At 43.5% G+C, this 16,731-nt stretch overlaps 1 protein-coding gene across 1 annotated transcript in view; it reads right to left on the reverse strand.

The window, feature by feature from the left end:
- The window catches only part of KIF5C (kinesin family member 5C), a 153,167-nt gene that overhangs the window by 67,062 nt on the left and 69,374 nt on the right, over positions 1-16,731 (reverse strand). The window contains exons 7-10 of the mRNA XM_059704528.1: positions 16,098-16,185; positions 11,487-11,611; positions 8,243-8,347; positions 7,740-7,888 (exon numbers count right to left, since the gene is read on the reverse strand). Of these exons, the coding sequence (XP_059560511.1) occupies positions 7,740-7,888; positions 8,243-8,347; positions 11,487-11,611; positions 16,098-16,185 (467 nt within the window). The remainder of the gene's footprint in view (positions 1-7,739; positions 7,889-8,242; positions 8,348-11,486; positions 11,612-16,097; positions 16,186-16,731) is intronic.

Genomic DNA, 16,731 nt, shown 5'->3' on the forward strand with positions numbered 1-16,731 from the left:
ACCGATGTCATCCCAAAGATTAATTCCTAAAGCGACAACTAAATAGCCCAACTGTCAAAAGAGGAGTTAAGCAATTTCAATGAAAGACTCCACTTAAGAATTAGTGTAATTCTCTCTCGCATTCACTGTAGCTTGAGGCTGTGGTCCCCAGTCATGATTCAACTGATTTTTCAAACAGCAGTTGTATTACTATTAAGTCTGTGCCCGCCACACTCTCACCCGCCCTCTAACACCCCCAGGCGGTGCCGTGGATGTTCCTCAGACACAGCACACACACAGCAGCATCCATTAGCCATTATCCACTTAGTGAGTCAGAAGGTGAAAAGTAACCTGTGGCTGAAAATGCTTGTGGGCATTGAAGGGTGCGCTGTGAGGCCACTAATCTCACTTTTTAAATCACAGAGTCTCTTGAGGATTTCTAATGACACTAGAAGGAGAGGAGGAGAGCCTCGCAGCTACACTCAGACAGGTCCAGCCGAAGGGCATGTCTGTGAGCAGACCCAGCAGGGCTATCCCTGGTGTCACTGATCTTCATTTTCAAAGTTCCTTTAAGTTATTTTCCTCCCACTCCTACAGTAGTCAAGGTCCTGGTAAGAATCTGATGGCCCACTAATATTGCATGATTTGGGAAGAGTTTAACAAAGGTATGGGCGAGTGTTGGGAAATAATGAGAGATGATGCATACCCCACATTAGTTATGGGGAGCCATTACCACCCGTAGGCTGAGGGGGCCCGGCGGGAGGGCGCTAAGAGAAGCAGGCTGCCCAATGGGAGCAGTGACAGTCTTTAGTCTCGGGACACAGCCACCCAAAGAGACCCTGCATGGAAAGAGGGAGGAAATTTAATACCCTTCATGCGTCATTGGGTCAGTCTCACTATGACGTTTGATTAATCCAACGTGACCTGATCACTCACAAAGGAGCACAAAAGTTTCTTAGGTATTCAGTTCCAAAGACCCTCAGGTTTTCAACCAGAGGCTCCAAGATGCACAAATAAATGCCTGCTCCACAGTTACAACCACAGCAGACACTGAGTAAACTCCTAACCAAAGGCCACTCAGGAAAAGAACCTTAATTAATCTTAGGTTTTTAACCTAACAGCAAGACTTAGCACAAATGAGCCAATTCTTAAAGGTGTAATTATCAGAGATCTGTTTTGTCGTGTTCTTTGTTTCAACATGTGTCAGAAATACCACTTAAATAATAGATAATCTAGGTTTGCCCCAAATATCTTCTCCCAGTAGGGAGGGAACTAGGACCCCGTTTTTAAAAGACCTCAAAGCTAACGAACGTTAACCTTTGGAGAAGGAAGGCCAAGCACAGCAGAGAGGGCAGAGGTCACAGAACATCTTCCACCCAGACCCCCATACGGAGACAGTGAAGCCAGAAAAGGACTCTGCGGACGTGATCACTGAGGAACAGGAGGAGGGGGCCTTGCCGCCCTGCCCTTGGGCAGCACCTGCTATTTCCTCCCCAGCACCTGTGGGTCCCTCTCTCACTGAATTTGTGGTTTACATGTTCAGAAGCATATGGCCAGGCTTCTAAGACTGCTGATCGTGTCCACTGCCACCAGCGAGGTTACGACCCCTACATGACGGCCCTCTACAGGCATCCTCATAGCTGGGCACCTGAATCAACCCTGTAGAGGAAGGGAGGTCCTAGAACCACTTGATTCGCATCCCTCTGCGTCCTGATTTATCCCATCTCCACCTAATTCCTCAAAAATTGCCTATACTCGTACTTTCTGGCCATAGTTAGTCCTAAACAATATACTGACTATGTATCATTGGAGCTTCTTCTAATTATCTTGTCCTGGAAGAGCCAGGAAGACATTTGTTCTTGGTACTTTCTTGTCCTCTTGTTCTCAGCATTCTCCTTCCCTCTCCAGGTGTTCAGGACAGTGCTGGCATTTCAACAAGGAGCTCTAGACAAGCCCACACCTGCAATACACAGGATAAATCCGTAATGTGTGATTCTGCACTGTGAATGGTGTATGTATGAGAGAGACTGAGAGCCTCCCACTGTGGGGTGGGAGAGGGTGGTGAAGCAGCCTTCTCTATCAGACAGGGTCCTCAAGAGAAACAGAACCAACAGGACAGATATAGAGAGAGATGATGGATGGCTGGATAGATAGATAGATAGATAGATAGATAGATAGATAGATAGATGATAGATAGATAGATATCATATACATATCATATACCTATCATATACCCTATGATACATAAGCTATACCTTACATTTCTTACATTTATTTACTTATCTAAAGAACTGGGCTCACATGATTGTGGGAACTGGCAAGTCTGAAAGCCATAGGGCAGGCCAGCAGACTGGACATGCAGGCAGAAATTGACGCTGCAGTCTCAGGGCAAAATTTCTTCTCTAAGAAACTCCCATTTTTTTCCTTAAGGCCTTTGACTGATTGGGTAAAACATGGAGGGTAATGTGCTTTACTTTTTAAGTTTTTTTTTAAATTGAGGTAAGATCGTTTTATAGCATTATTTAAGTTTCAGGCATGCAACATAATTTGACATCTGTACTGTGCTCACCACACCAAATGTCTCCATCCGTTACCACAGCTGACTCCCTTTACCATTTCACCCTCACTCCAGACCCCTTACCGATAACCACCAATCTTTTATCTGCCTGTTTGTTTTTTATTATTTTTTGTTGTTTATTCGTTTTGTTTTTGTTTTATATTCCACATATAAGTGAAATCATATGATTTTTGTTAATTTTTGTCTGACGTAATACCATCAAGGTCCATCCATCTAGTTGCAAATGGCAGGATTTCTAATGTGCTTCTACTTAGTCAACTGATGGTGGCAGATGTTAACCACATCTACAAAATAGCTTCATAGCAGCACCTAGGTTAGCGTTTGATTGAATAACCGGCTACTACAGCCTGGCTGAGTTGACACATAAAACTGTCACACCTTTCAGTTTGCTCTGAGTCCTAGTTCCCAGATAAAACTCCTACCTTCTTCTGGAAATGTGACTGCCACATGTTGCCTTCCCATTTCCTGGTAGGGTCATTTCCCTGCTTGTAAGTAGGGGGGACGTAGGGCAGGAGAAATTAAAAGCTTTAACTTATATCTTTTGAAAAGCTCTAGTCTCCAAGAAACATTAAGAAATGACCAACCTGGATGAGAATCTGGTCTCTGCTTAAACTTGTCATCCACAGTGTCTGTCCCTTCAAGAGCCGTTAATTAACCCTAATAATGCTTCAGCAACAGGGCCCCAACAGGGCGTGATTTGGGTCTTTTTTCACTTTATGTCAAAAGTGTATTCAAGTGTCTACATTGGCCAAAGTGCTCGCTCCAGCCCGGCAGAGAACCTGCTATTGAACTCTGGTGACATGAATTTTGCATGCACCCCACTCAGGCTTTGGCTCTGCCTGATGCAGCTGCCACTAAACTGAGCATGCAATTAAAAACAAAGAGCACATCAGGAAAAGAAGAATATTACTTCCCCTAAATTATCAATTCTTCCACATTGCACATACAAATAAACCTTTCAATTATTCATACTGGATCAATCAAAACTCTTGGTGCCAAAGATGTGCTAATTCTCCAAACTGATTGGCCTGTCCCCTCAGGGCTCCCTTTTCCCTCATTACCACCCCAAATCAAGGTACATTAAACAGGCTTCCCAGATAATTGGGTGATGTCAGTGCACACTTCTCTTTTTTTATTATTCTTTATTGTTTAAAGTACTACATATGTCTCCTTTTTCCCCCTCAGCTCATACTTCTAAAACTTATCAATATCCTTTTCGAATAGTGCTATAAAAGTACTTGGGAAGAGTAATTAAAGACTGAAAAATAAAAGGCTGGGAGCCAGAAGAATAAAAGATCAATGGAAGTGCTCTAATTTGAGTGCCCTATTCCTCAGGCAGGAACGCTCAGCTTTCCCGCAGAGCCCAGCTTTTTGACGCTCTGCTGTCTGGAAATTCACGTGTTGCCTCCTCCACTAAATTCAAAGCTCTTTGAGGACACAAAGAAGGGCTTCTACAGCTTAACTAACACAATGCTGGGCGTTCCGGGACTGAAGGGGACAGGCCTGACCATACAGGAGAGCCAGACTTCCTCACTGAAAGCAGGAAACAGACACAGGGAATTTTTCCCTTTAAATTCCAGGACCTAATCTAGAATCTTGGAGAGTGCTGACTTGGTAGGCTGCTCTCGGGCCCCTGTGGACTCTACCATGTTCCTACTGCTTCAAAGGATATACTATTGTTTTATTCAGAGCATCACTACAGTATAGCCTAGCAACAAACATGGACTTTCTTCCTGTCCTTGAAAGACTGCGGAGGAATAACTGTGGCATCTCATGCTGCCCTAAGGTTTGGCCATCCCTGCAACAAGAATATAATGAACACTCGTTACACTGAATTTGAGATGTGCCCGGCAGTCTTTCCTGAGTTCAAAGTGTTTAATCTCATTAGTTATCAGATGCCATGTCTAATCCGATGTTCAGACTCGTGTCTGCTGTGTAATTGGGTTCAATGCATATATTTAACAATAAAGCAGGTAGTGGCCCCACAGAGAAGTTAGATGTCCTTGAAGAATCCATTAAGCAACTCGGAGATAGAGGGCATGGAACAAAACCTCATACATTTCTAATTATAGGCTGGAAAACAAACCAGATCTAAACACAGCCAAACCTCTGGACACAATGGTGTCACAGTTCAGCAAGTGCCCTCATGTTCTATGAATCCTACACAGTCCGCATTAGATTCATCTGTTCATTCATTTGATAAGCACCTATTCATTGACCATCTAGTGCAGCGGTTCTCAACCTGTGGGTCACGACCCCTTTGGCGGTCGAACGACCCTTTCACAGGGGTCGCCTAAGACCATCCTGCATATCAGATATTTACATTACGATTCATAACAGTAGCAACATTACAGTTATGAAGTAGCAACGAAAATAATTTTATGATTGGGTCACAACATGAGGAACTGTATTTAAAGGGCCAGAAGGTGGAGAACCACTGATCTAGTGCGTGCTGCTGGTGCCGGGCTCTTGTTGGGACAACTGAGGTCAATGATAAACCTAGTCCCTGCCTTCGTGGAGCTCAGTATCCAGATGACCCTGACAAAAGACTAGAGGCCAACCTATTTCATTTGAAAATATAATTGGCATGCCTGGAATCCCAAATTATCAGCAGTATTTACTTCATCCTCCATTCTGGAAACTTAATTCTAATTCCACATCATTCAGTCCTGTCTGTCACATTACAGTCCTACCCCGTCCATTACCATGCCTTTCCCAAGCCTCAGCGCATCCGGTTGTCGCAGACCGTTTAGACGGAGGGGAGGGGGAAATTGCGATCACTGAATGCCAATTACATGCCAGCCCTGTGCTAAGTAAAACCTGAAGCAACTCATTTAATCCTCCCAACAATTCTCAGAAGTGGTGTTATTACAGTTCTTCCTACAGGCGAGGCTGACACAGAAGAGAGAGAGAGAGAAAGAGAAGGAGGAAGAGAGAGAGAGAGAGAGAGAGAGAGAGAGAGAGAGAGACAGAGAATGGGTCAGAGCAGAACTTAGCTTCAAACCTGGAGTCACTGATCCTGGGGGCCCATGCTCATCAAGGTTCCTGATCAGCACCCTGGATGTAAGAGGCTGCGAGTCAAATAATACAGTCTCCACCCTATGATATCCGACATGTTAGTCATTTACCAGCTGAGTGGCCTCAGGTACCACACCTAATGGCTCTGAACCTCAGCCTCAATTTCCTCGTACCTAGTAAAATTTCTAAGAGGATTCTGACATGCCTGGCAATACTAGGCCCTGATAAAAAGTGCCGGTGATGAGGACTATGATAATGACTGGCTCACTAAGAACAGAAGAAAGAAACTAACCATTTGGACTTGCTCCTTAAACTCTTCCTATCGACAGCTGCAAGTGCCCACTGACAGCAGCAACCTTGAGAGAGACAGCCCAATGCCCCAGCATGACTCTGGCTTGCAAAGGTTCAGGTGATTTTTGCCTTGCAGGTAAAAATTTCTTTTAAAGAGATGTTTCCTTTCTAAATGCAGTTGGTGCTGGTTTGCTCACACATGTCTTCAGAGGAAACTGTTAAAGCTTAAGTTTAAGAAGCTGGGGGAGCAGGGCAGGCAGGATGATCAGCATAGCATTCTACGTTGCCCATAGCAAATACTCATTTATAAAAGAAAGTGCTATCCTTCTGCAATCCAGTGAGCTAAGCATTTGGCTAATCAAGGAAGTGATCTGAGAGGAAGTACAGGACCCAAATCCAGTTTAAAAGATATATTAGTTCTACAACATTTCAGTGTAATTATTATTTATTTAGACATCCCACAGGTGCCATCTCTGTGTAATTCTATGTTCTGTTGAGGGCTCAGGAAATGACTGGGGTTTAATGCAGTTTAAACAAGCCACAATTTCCCATACAGAATGCCCACCCCCATGTGTGCTGTCTCTAGGGATCTTAAACTATTTCTTGAGTATAACTAAACAACGTACTCCCAGGAGGAAGGTAGAGGGAGTGCTCTGTACATCCATCTAAAAATGAAGCTGCTACAGCCCACAGGGAGCTGGTCACTACTCTAAAGATCACACAAGTGTTCCGAATTAAAGGGAATGCCAGCCGTGGAATTCACATCTCCCAACCGGAGGTCCGGGCTCAGCCCAGTGAGCACTAAAGATGCTCAGATCACCCAAATCCATAGCATCCAAGCATTCTGGGAACTAGCACCTGAGGTCACCAGGCTGGGAGGATGGGGGTGACACCTAGAACGGAGGGACCATGACTGCAGGTTAGGCCTTGGGTAACAGGGGTGGGGTGTGCGGGGTGGGGTGGGGGGGCAAGAAAGGAAAGGATGGTATGAACTAATCCACACACGTGACCGTTGTTTCAGGGTTACTGAGGTGCCTCTGTTGCCTGCCTATTACCATTGCCCAGACATCTAGGAAATCTCACATGGACATTTTGAAGGTGAGAAGATGGCTGCTGTTTTGCCCTTTCCTCAACATATTCTGTGCCTCCTACCCCAGGGTTAGCATGAGGCTTCCTTTCCCCCATTTTAATACCTATGCAACTACTCTACATTCATCTAAGTTTCTGGTGTGCTATCAGCACCTCTGCAATGAATTCCAAATATTGGAGTTAAAGGTAGTTAGTTACCAGTCTTGAGTTGTATACCTTTGAAAACCTGTAAACCCGAGAGGCAGATTTTTTTTCTTTTTAGTACTGATTTTAGAGAGAGAGGGGAAGGGGCAGGAGGAGAGAGGGAGAGAGACAGAGAGAGAGAGAGAGAGAGAGAGAGAGAGGGATTTTTGTTGTTCCACTTATTTATGCATTCACTGATTGCTTCTTATATGTGCCCTTATTGAAGATCAAACCACAACAACCTTGGCATGTCAGGATGATCCTCTAACAAACTGAACTACCCGGCCAGAGCCTGGGATTCAGACTTAATTCCAAGAAGAACAAAAGCAACACTCCACTGAATTACCAACAATCACATCTATTGTAAGTTAAGAGTGTTGTTTTTTAACATCATACCTTTGATTGGCATATTCCTGCCCATTATTTTAAAACATGATTATGCCTTTGGCTTCAATAAGTGATGCCTCAAGTTTACAGATCACCTGTTAGATGCAATTTACTAACAAGCTACTTGCCCCCTTCACTCTATTTCCTGTCCGACACTAGCCCCTTGCCACTCCTCTGACCCAGCTCCCAGCATGAGTAGCGAGACCACACCCACCTTTGTCCAAACATCAATGTAGATTTGGTCTCAGCTTCATTGAAGACAGAAGGAGAACAGCAAATAACAATAGTAGTTCTACAGTTCCCACCCAGAGAGTCCTGAAGAATCCGAGTCATCTTGCTGTCCCGATACGGCACGTGTGTTTTCTATTTAGGAAAAGAAAAAGCATTGGTTGTGACAGCCCATTCAAAGAAAAAACACAGAGGCAAGCAAGTTCGTTTTGAGGACACTGGGCTTAAAAACACGTGTGAAATAAGAATTTGTTGCCGGTCTTTGGATCTTGCCAAAGTTTAGCGTGCCCATTCTGGGAAATTAGCATTTCCATTCACACATTTTAATGGATCAGATCCCCCAGCAAGCAAGGTGCCCACCACCAAGATTCCCTCTGGCCCTTCCAAACCAAAACAAGCAAATCTCTGGAGTGTGTGGCAAAGAGCACACGGACCCAAAAAGGCGACTTCTCATAATATCATTTAATAGATGGGGCCAGGATCACTTACTGTCCCTTCTGCCAAGGCAGAGATCACGTTTCCAAGAGCAGACAAAGACTTATTGATATTTTTAGCTTCGTCGAGAACGGCTCCCTCGGCACCAGTTTTGCTGACCTATGAAAGAGAGAGCAGTGAGCTGCACAGGACAGCAAAGCACAGTCGAAAATTCCAATTCACAGGAGGGCAAATGGGGCAGGTGGGGGCGGTGAATCCTCCTGGCTCCTGAAAGACAAGGAGAAGGAAAAGTAAGTAAGGATCACACTGATAAAACCTTCCCTTGTGCCAGAGGCGGGGGATTTGCTCTCTCGCTTGTCATTTTCCTCTCGATTAGCTTTAGGGGAACGGCTGGAAGGCCTCCAGTGGTGGAGCTGTGGATGCTTCCCCGGGGACATCCTCCAGGAAAAGCAGGCCCGAAAGTGCTGTCACTGGGAAAAGGCCTGGCCCTGGGACACTGAGCCGCAGCCTCCACTCCGGGGGGAGCTGGAGGAGCAAACGCTGTCTGGGCCACAGTGAAAGGACATGTTGGGAACGTGTAAACCATGAGCTCCAACTTCAGGCAAAGGACAAGCGGTGGTCTGGATGGCTGTCCATACTCTCTCTGTTCCTTCCTCACTGAACCATGGCAAGGAAAAAAGGTACAATTATCCAAAAGAAAAAAAAAAAACTGCCCTGGCCAGTGTGGCTCAGTTGGTTGGAGAGTCCTCCCATATACCAAAAGGTGGCAGGTTCGATTCCTGGTCAGGACACATACCCAGGTTGTGGGTTCCGTCCCCGGTCAGGATGTGTGCAAGAGGCAACCGACTGGTGTGCCTCTCTCACATTGATGTTTCTCTCTCTCCTTTTCACTCTTTCTCTCCCCCGTCCTCTCTCTAAAAAAAAGAATCAATAAAATTTTAAAATAAGGAAAAACACTATTTTTTTAGTCATTAACACAACATTAATTAGAATTAATAGTTTAGATGAAGAGCATTAGAAGAGTTTAAAATCAACTTCTGAAAAATCACATTTGCATACAGGAATTAAAACAGGCCAGCAGAAGTCCAAAAAAAGGCGCAGCTCGTATTATTGCACTTGGATGGGATACACTGGCCGGGGCAGCGTGACACCTGGGCCATGCGAGACCAGGACAAGCACAGAGGACAAACCCCCAGGCAATATGTATCCCGCCTTCCAAATCCTCCGGTGGCCTTGAAAATAGTCACCATCTTCGAAACACTCAACTAGAGCTCGTTACAAAAGTGGCTACTGTGTCATCAACATTTTTAGTTTAGGTATGAAAAGTCAAGAAAATGTATATTACATCGAGAAGTTGTCTTTTTTCCTCTGCAGCCAGAGGGAGCACACACTGTTCCTCCTCTGCTGTTATTGCTGGTAATTTAGTATTTATAGTATTTGCTGTCGGGAGAGAGCAGTTCACAGATGCTAGAAAAAAGGGGAACTCAACATGATTCATAGCTCTGCTGACTGGACGGACGATGCCAGGTCAGCAGCTGCTGTCTACAGAAAGGAAAGTGGGGAAGTGATTTTTAACTGCACAAAGACGGGTTTCAATTATGTATAAAGGAGAAACTCCTAACAACAGAGATGAATGAATGCATGTCCAGGGGTAGATTTTTTCAAATAGGATAGATTCTCATCTCTCTGGGAATTGTGTGTGGGGGTACCCCTGCTTACAGATAGAGAACTAATACAGCTGATGGGCCACAAACAATACAGTCTATTCACATGGCGTTGTTTAACACGCTTTCATATCAGAGCGTCTTAACTCCATGAAATATGAAAGACAGGTACAACTCCTTCCTCTTCCAGACAAGAAAAATTTAAGTTCCAGGGATGTCCAATCGCCAGCCTAAGGGAAGAACACCACTTAGAGGAATCGGGGACTAAAGCTCAGAGTTCTGTTCTCCTAGATCACACTGACACATCCGTGTAGATGCATCCAGGGCAAAGGAAAACACGTGTGAGCAGGAGAAAGGGCGTGGGACCACAACTCTCAAATGTCTCGTAAGTATCATAATGAGTGAGAACCGCCAGCCCTGTGCAGAGGACGGTGCTTGGGCCCTAAGTGCTCGTCCCTGTGCTCCAAAGGGAAAGAGGACAAGCCTGTGAAGAGCGAAGGGTGACTGCACTCCTTGTGGGGACCCGGACAGTTGGTGTGGCAACCAAGTGGAGCCTGGCTGCCAATGGTTAGTTTGGAACTAAGCAATGCTGCTCTGCATCCCCGTTCTGGTGCACCTGTTTAAAGGTACAAACCCATGCCAGTAAAATTTTAGATTTCCAACCAGGAATATCCAGGTGGTTTTCTGCTCACGGCTTTACAAAGACAGACATGAGAGCAACACAAGTAGCCATCACTTAGGGGGATATTAGTGGCCATAAGGTGGCGTCCGGCCCCTCAGCAGTGGGGTGCAGTTAAGTGGGGATCAATGACACAGTCCAGGATACTGACAGCTCCAGGGTGAGCCCTGATTGGGGACAGTCAGCACATGGCAGTGATGATGGACAGGCCACGTGGTGTCCCCCAAGGGGGCAGAGTCCCCAAGCCAGGGTGTGACAGCAGGAGCGTCTGGAGCTGCCAGGGACGTGAGGCTGGTCGGGGCAGGTAGAAGGTTCTGGAAGCTTATTCGGTCTGAAGTATGGCCTCAGCCAGGGCCTGGGAGAGAATGGGACAGGATACAGATGCCAAAAAGAGCCCTGACAAAACTAGAAAAGGGCTGCGGCTCGTAGCCCCGTAGCCTGAAGGAAGAAGTGAGGCTGCCACGTGAGGCGCCGTTCCACACCACTGCAGAGAGAAGCAGAGAAGGGGGAGAGCCCAGGTTCCCGATCTTCCACCAGCAACACACCTGCCGAGGCAGGGCCGCCACATTCCAACGCAATGCCCTTCCCTGGCCTATTTGCGTCTGGAACAACGTGGAGCTCTTCTCTTTTCTCAGAAGGGCTTGGCAAAGGCAGATTTGCAAATGCTCACTGCCAAGCTAAGTTCACCCCAACACTTGCCCAATGTCATCTTCAGAGCCCATTAGGCATAAATCAGAGCTGGCATTCAAAGCACCCCGCGACGTGAACAGGGACTTCAGGATCGGGAAAGAGGAGCAGGGAAGCAAAGGTTAAATTTAATAACATCTTGGCACAACATCAGAAACTTTAAAAGCTCTTTAAAACCAGGAAATAGAAAGGCATAAAAATTATACCATTGCACAGTGAAGCAAATAACAGGGGAAATTATAGCTAATACAAATAAAGAACCAATTACCTTTTCGCTCCCGGCCAAATCAACCAGATAAAGCTTCCCACTGAGCTTTTTCTCGGTCTCTACATTCTCTTGTTTAATATTAATCAGGAAGATACTGTGACTTCTAGAGCTGTGTTCGTTCATGTCTAAAAAGGAAAACAGTTACTGTTCTACAAAGAACACATACATTTAGGTAGCCAGCCACTCATCTGAAAAGCACAAGTCATCTGATAGCTCCATTTCTTCAAGTCAAGCCAATTTTAAAAATGATCTGAGACCACCATTTCTCCTTAAAAGCAATGCTCATTCCAGAAAGGAAAGATTTTAAATACCTCTAAGTGGCAAAGAAATTAATCTAAAATCTTAGCTGATGGGACACTGGTTCTCAACCTTCCTAATGCCACGACCCTTTAATACAGTTCCTCATGTTCTGGTGACCCCAACCATAAAATTATTTTCGTTGCTACTTCATAACTGTAATTTTGCTACTGTTATGAATCGTAATGTAAATACCTGCTATGCAGGATGTATTTTCAGGGGTCGCAACCCACAGGTTGAGAACCACTGGTTTAAGATAACAGATTCTCTGCTCCAGCCGAGAGACCCGCCTCCAGCACCCACACTAGCTGACCCGCTGCCGGAGGAGCTCACAGCCTCCTTCCCTGCCTCACTCTAACTCCCTCAGCCTTCATCATCATGATCAGTCCCTGACGTACTCCATCTTCTTCATGTGCGTAGTGTTGCCTTATCAGTAGTATCATAAACTTTCTTCAGGAAGTATTATGGATTAAAACATACACCTCTTCTATAACCCATGCTGGGTGCAAAGATTAAATATGCTGCATTAGGACTGAGTACTGGAAATAAAAATCTTTTTGTTCCCTGGTCTTTGTTCACCAGGCAAGCAGAGACCCCAGTGACTGTCTTATTCAACCCCTACTCACAATCATTTCTTAAAACCACCTCACCACATTATATGGGGAAAAACCCTGAAGATTCCACACACAAAGAAATGTTAGAATAAATTCAACAAACTAGCAGGATACAAAAGCAACACATAAAAGTAAGTTTGCATTTCTACATGCTAACAATGAACATTCCAAAAACGACATTAAGAAAACAATTCTATTTAAAATAGCAATAAAAAAGATACTTAGGAATAAACAACCAAGGAAGCAAAAGACCTGTACACTGAAAACTACAAAATGTTGCTAAAAGAAATTAAAGAAGACAAAAATCAAGACATTTGTGTTCTTGGATTAGAATATTTAATATTAAGCTGTCGATACTATCAAAAGTGATCTTCAGATTCAATGTAATCTCTATCAAAATCTCAATGATTTTTTTTTATATAAATATATTTTTGTTGATTTCAGAGAGGAAAGGAGAGGAAGAGAGAGATAGAAACATCAGGGATGAAAGAGAATCATTGATCAGCTGCCTCCTGCACACCCCCAGAAATCAAACCACGACCTCTTGGTTTCTAGGACAACGCTCAACCACTGAGCCACGCCAGTTGGGATCAATGATGCTTTTTATAGAAATAGAAAGGTCCATCCTAATTCATATGGAATCTCAAGGTATCCCAAAGAGCCAAAACAATCTTGAAAAGGAACAAAGTTGGAGGTCTCTCACTTACTGATTTCAAAATTTACTACAAAACTACAATAATCAAAACAGTATGGTACTGGCATAAAGACAGGCATATGAACCAATGCAACAGAGAGCCCAGAAATAAACCCTCACATAATACAGTCAAATAATTTTCAACAAGAATGTCAAGATCACTCAATGGGGAAAGTACAATCTCTTTACCAAATGGTGCTTGGAAAACTGGATATCCATATGCAAAAAAAAAAAAAAAATGAAGTTGGACTCTTACCTTAGGTCACACAAAAAATTAAGTCAAAAAGGATCAAGGACCCAAATGTAAAAGCTAAAACTATAAACCCTTAGAAGAAAACATAGGAGGAACGCTTCATGACACTGGATAGGCAATAATTTCTTGGGTCTGACAACAAAAACGCAAGCAACTAGAGAAAAAAATAAATTGGACTTCATCAAAATTAAAAACTTTTATGCATCGCTAGCTGGTTTGGCTCAGTGGATGGAGCATGGGCCTGTGGACTGAAGGGTCCTGGGCTCGATTCTAGTGAAGGGCACGTGCCTGGGTGGCGGGCTCAATCCCCCATAGGGGGCGTGCAGGAGGCAGTCGATCAGTGATTGATGTTTCTATCTCTCTCTCCCCCTCTCCCTTCCTCTCTGAAATCAATAAAAATATATTTAAAAAAACAAAACTTTTATGCATCAAAGGACATTATCAACAGAGTAAAAAGGCAACTCACAGAATGAGAAAAAATACTTGCAAATCATATATCTGATAAGGGATTGATATTCACAATGTATAAAAAACTCCTACAGATCAACAACAAAAAAATAACCCAATTTAAAATGGGCAAAGGACTTGAATAAACATTTCTCCAAACATGTACAAATGGCCAGTAACCAAATGAAAAAATGCTCAACATCACTAATCAAAACCACAATGAGATACCATTTCACATCCATTAGGATGGCTACTGAAGCAAACCAAAAACAAACAAACAAACAAAAACAGAAAATAATAAGTGTTACCAAGGATGTGGAGAAACTGAAACTCTTGTGTACTGTTGATATGAATGCAAATGATGCAGCTGCTATAGGAAACAGTATAGCAGTTTCTTAAAACCTTAAAAATAGAATTACCATATGATTCAGCAATTCCACTTCTGGGTTTATACCCAAAAGAACGGAAAGCAGAAACTTGGACAGGTATTTATACATTCATGTTCAAAGCAGCACTATTCACAGTAGCCAAAAGTTGGAAACAACACAAGTATCCATCTATGGATGAACGGATAAACAAAGTGTGGTATATACATGCAGTGCAATGTTATTCAGCCTTAAAAAGAACGAATTCCAACATGACACAACATAAATGAATCTTGAAGACATTACGCTAAGTGAAAGAAGCAAGTCATAAAAGAACTTGTATCATTCCACTTATACGAGGTACCTCGTTGTCAAATTCACTGAGACAGAAAATAGAATGGTAGTTACCAGGGATTGGGAGGAGAAAGTGTAGGGAGTTATTATTCAATGGGCATATGGAGTTCCAAAATTCTGTAAATAGTGGTGATGGCTGCACAACATTGTGAATGTACTTACTGCCACTGTACATTTAAAATGGTTAAAATGGTAAATTTTATGTTATGTTTATTTTATCACAATAATTTTAAAAACCACTTTACCAGAATGTTAAGAAAAATAGTAATGTTCTGGACCAAAAGTTCTGAACCAAGGGGCCAACATGGCTTGTCATGAATGACTAACAACAGCTTAAGAAACCAAGTGAGTAATTTCTTTAAAAATGAGTGATGCTAGTACCATAAGAATATGAGTCTTACATTCTTTCATGTACTAGTATGTGTATCAGTGTTGGTGTGTGTGTGTGTGTGTGTCTGTGTGTGTGTGTGTGTGTGTGTGTGTGTAAGCAGAAGAGAAAGAAGTACACAATTCTAGGCTCCCCTATGAAATTTGCCACATATATGAATAACACCTGATATGTTTGTTGGGGTAGAGAATAGGTAAAGAATTACAGTGCTGGATCACAGAATAATAGAACCTTGGGTGGGAGAGACTTATAGAGGCTAGATCAGTCAATATCTGTCTCTCTTCTACCTATACAGGAACTCACGCCTTTTCTGGATGGCAGGCTTTATCTGGGGCAGGGTTAGAGTTCCTGTGGTAGCTAGGCCAAAACCTGCCGCCCTGTAGCTTCAACAGTCCTGCCATGCAGATCAGACAAAGCAAGGTGACTGTCTCCTAATATCAGTCCTTTACATATGTTAAAAATAGTGCACTGCCCATAGTCCTCCCCAGATTTATTTCTCTCTTCTAAGCTAGAAAGCCTTAGCTCTTTCAGCTCGTCTTCATAGGAAGTCACTCTCATTCATCCATATCCCTCTGAGTAAGACGGACAGCCCCCATTTTTCATGGAACCTCTGCCATCAAACACTGTAGACCTGCTTCCCTGACGTGTGTGCACATGCAAGGAAGGAAAGGACAAGTAACCAAGCTGGCCTGAATGTGTGATTAACACGACATCGAAAAGGTTTCAATAATGCTCTCCACTTTCTGAGATCCTCCTTCCTTTTCCTTTTACACAGAGGGCAGGACTCTATTATGGTTTCTTCCCATGTGTATGCCTGTAGAATTTGTCAGTTTGGATTTTTTAAAAATAAACTGAACAATAACATAGCTAAAATAAGTAAACTTAGAAGTTTACTTTTCCCCCACTTTGGTTGGTAAGTTGGTTAGTTGGTTGGTTGGTTGGTTGGTTGGTTGGTTGGTTGCCCCAGGGTTCAGGCTTAGGCTGTTGCCAGGTTCCAATGAGTCCCACCCAATAGTGCCAAGAGTACCCTGGACAGCAGGAGGCGCTGTTTCCCACAGCCTGCCTAGATACACTGCACTTCCCTGTGTTTTCATCTCAGTCACTGCTTTCAACCGCCTTTATTTCATATGGACCTCCCGGTGGGTAGGCAAACATTTGTATCCAAAGTGAGAGGGGAGGAAACACCACACCATGCTTACTTGTTACAGCCACGTGTCGGTTTGCTTTGCCTTCATCTATCACATCCATGACTTCCTCGGGGCTGGATACAAACCGCTCAGTGCATCCCTGCAAGACAATCAGTTCAGGTTCACTGTTAAAATACTGAAAAGTAACAATACTTGAGACAGCTAAATATATTCCCATTACTCCTCGAGATGTGCAGAGAAAGAGAAGGGCTGCAAGGCTGATCCAACAACTTTCCTCCCCTTGCCTAAGGGTTGAATTTTACATTTAAAAAGAAGGCTGAGCAACCCCTAGGAAACTCAGAAATAAACCAGAAAAGAAGCCGAACTTCCCTAGGTTTCTGAGTACATATTCAAACTCAACAGCAGTGAAGACAGAAATAAAGAAGAAAATCAATGACAGAAAAAGAAATAGATGAACTTTTGCTTTGTCTTCCATCTTTATTTATTACCCTAGCCCCAACTTTAATTAAAGACTTTAAAGTGCTACATAATGCTATAATAGGCTTCCCTTAACAGCAAAGTATAACAACTATACTCAATACCAAAGCCCTTTTAAATGTAAATAATAAATGTTTGTTCACTCTGCAATTCTCAGCATGGGATTAGCCATCTGTGATACATTCACATAGAGAGATATGATTGAAGA

This window comes from Myotis daubentonii, chromosome 7 (assembly GCF_963259705.1).
Source record: "Myotis daubentonii chromosome 7, mMyoDau2.1, whole genome shotgun sequence".
Classification (NCBI taxonomy): Eukaryota; Metazoa; Chordata; class Mammalia; order Chiroptera; family Vespertilionidae; genus Myotis; species Myotis daubentonii.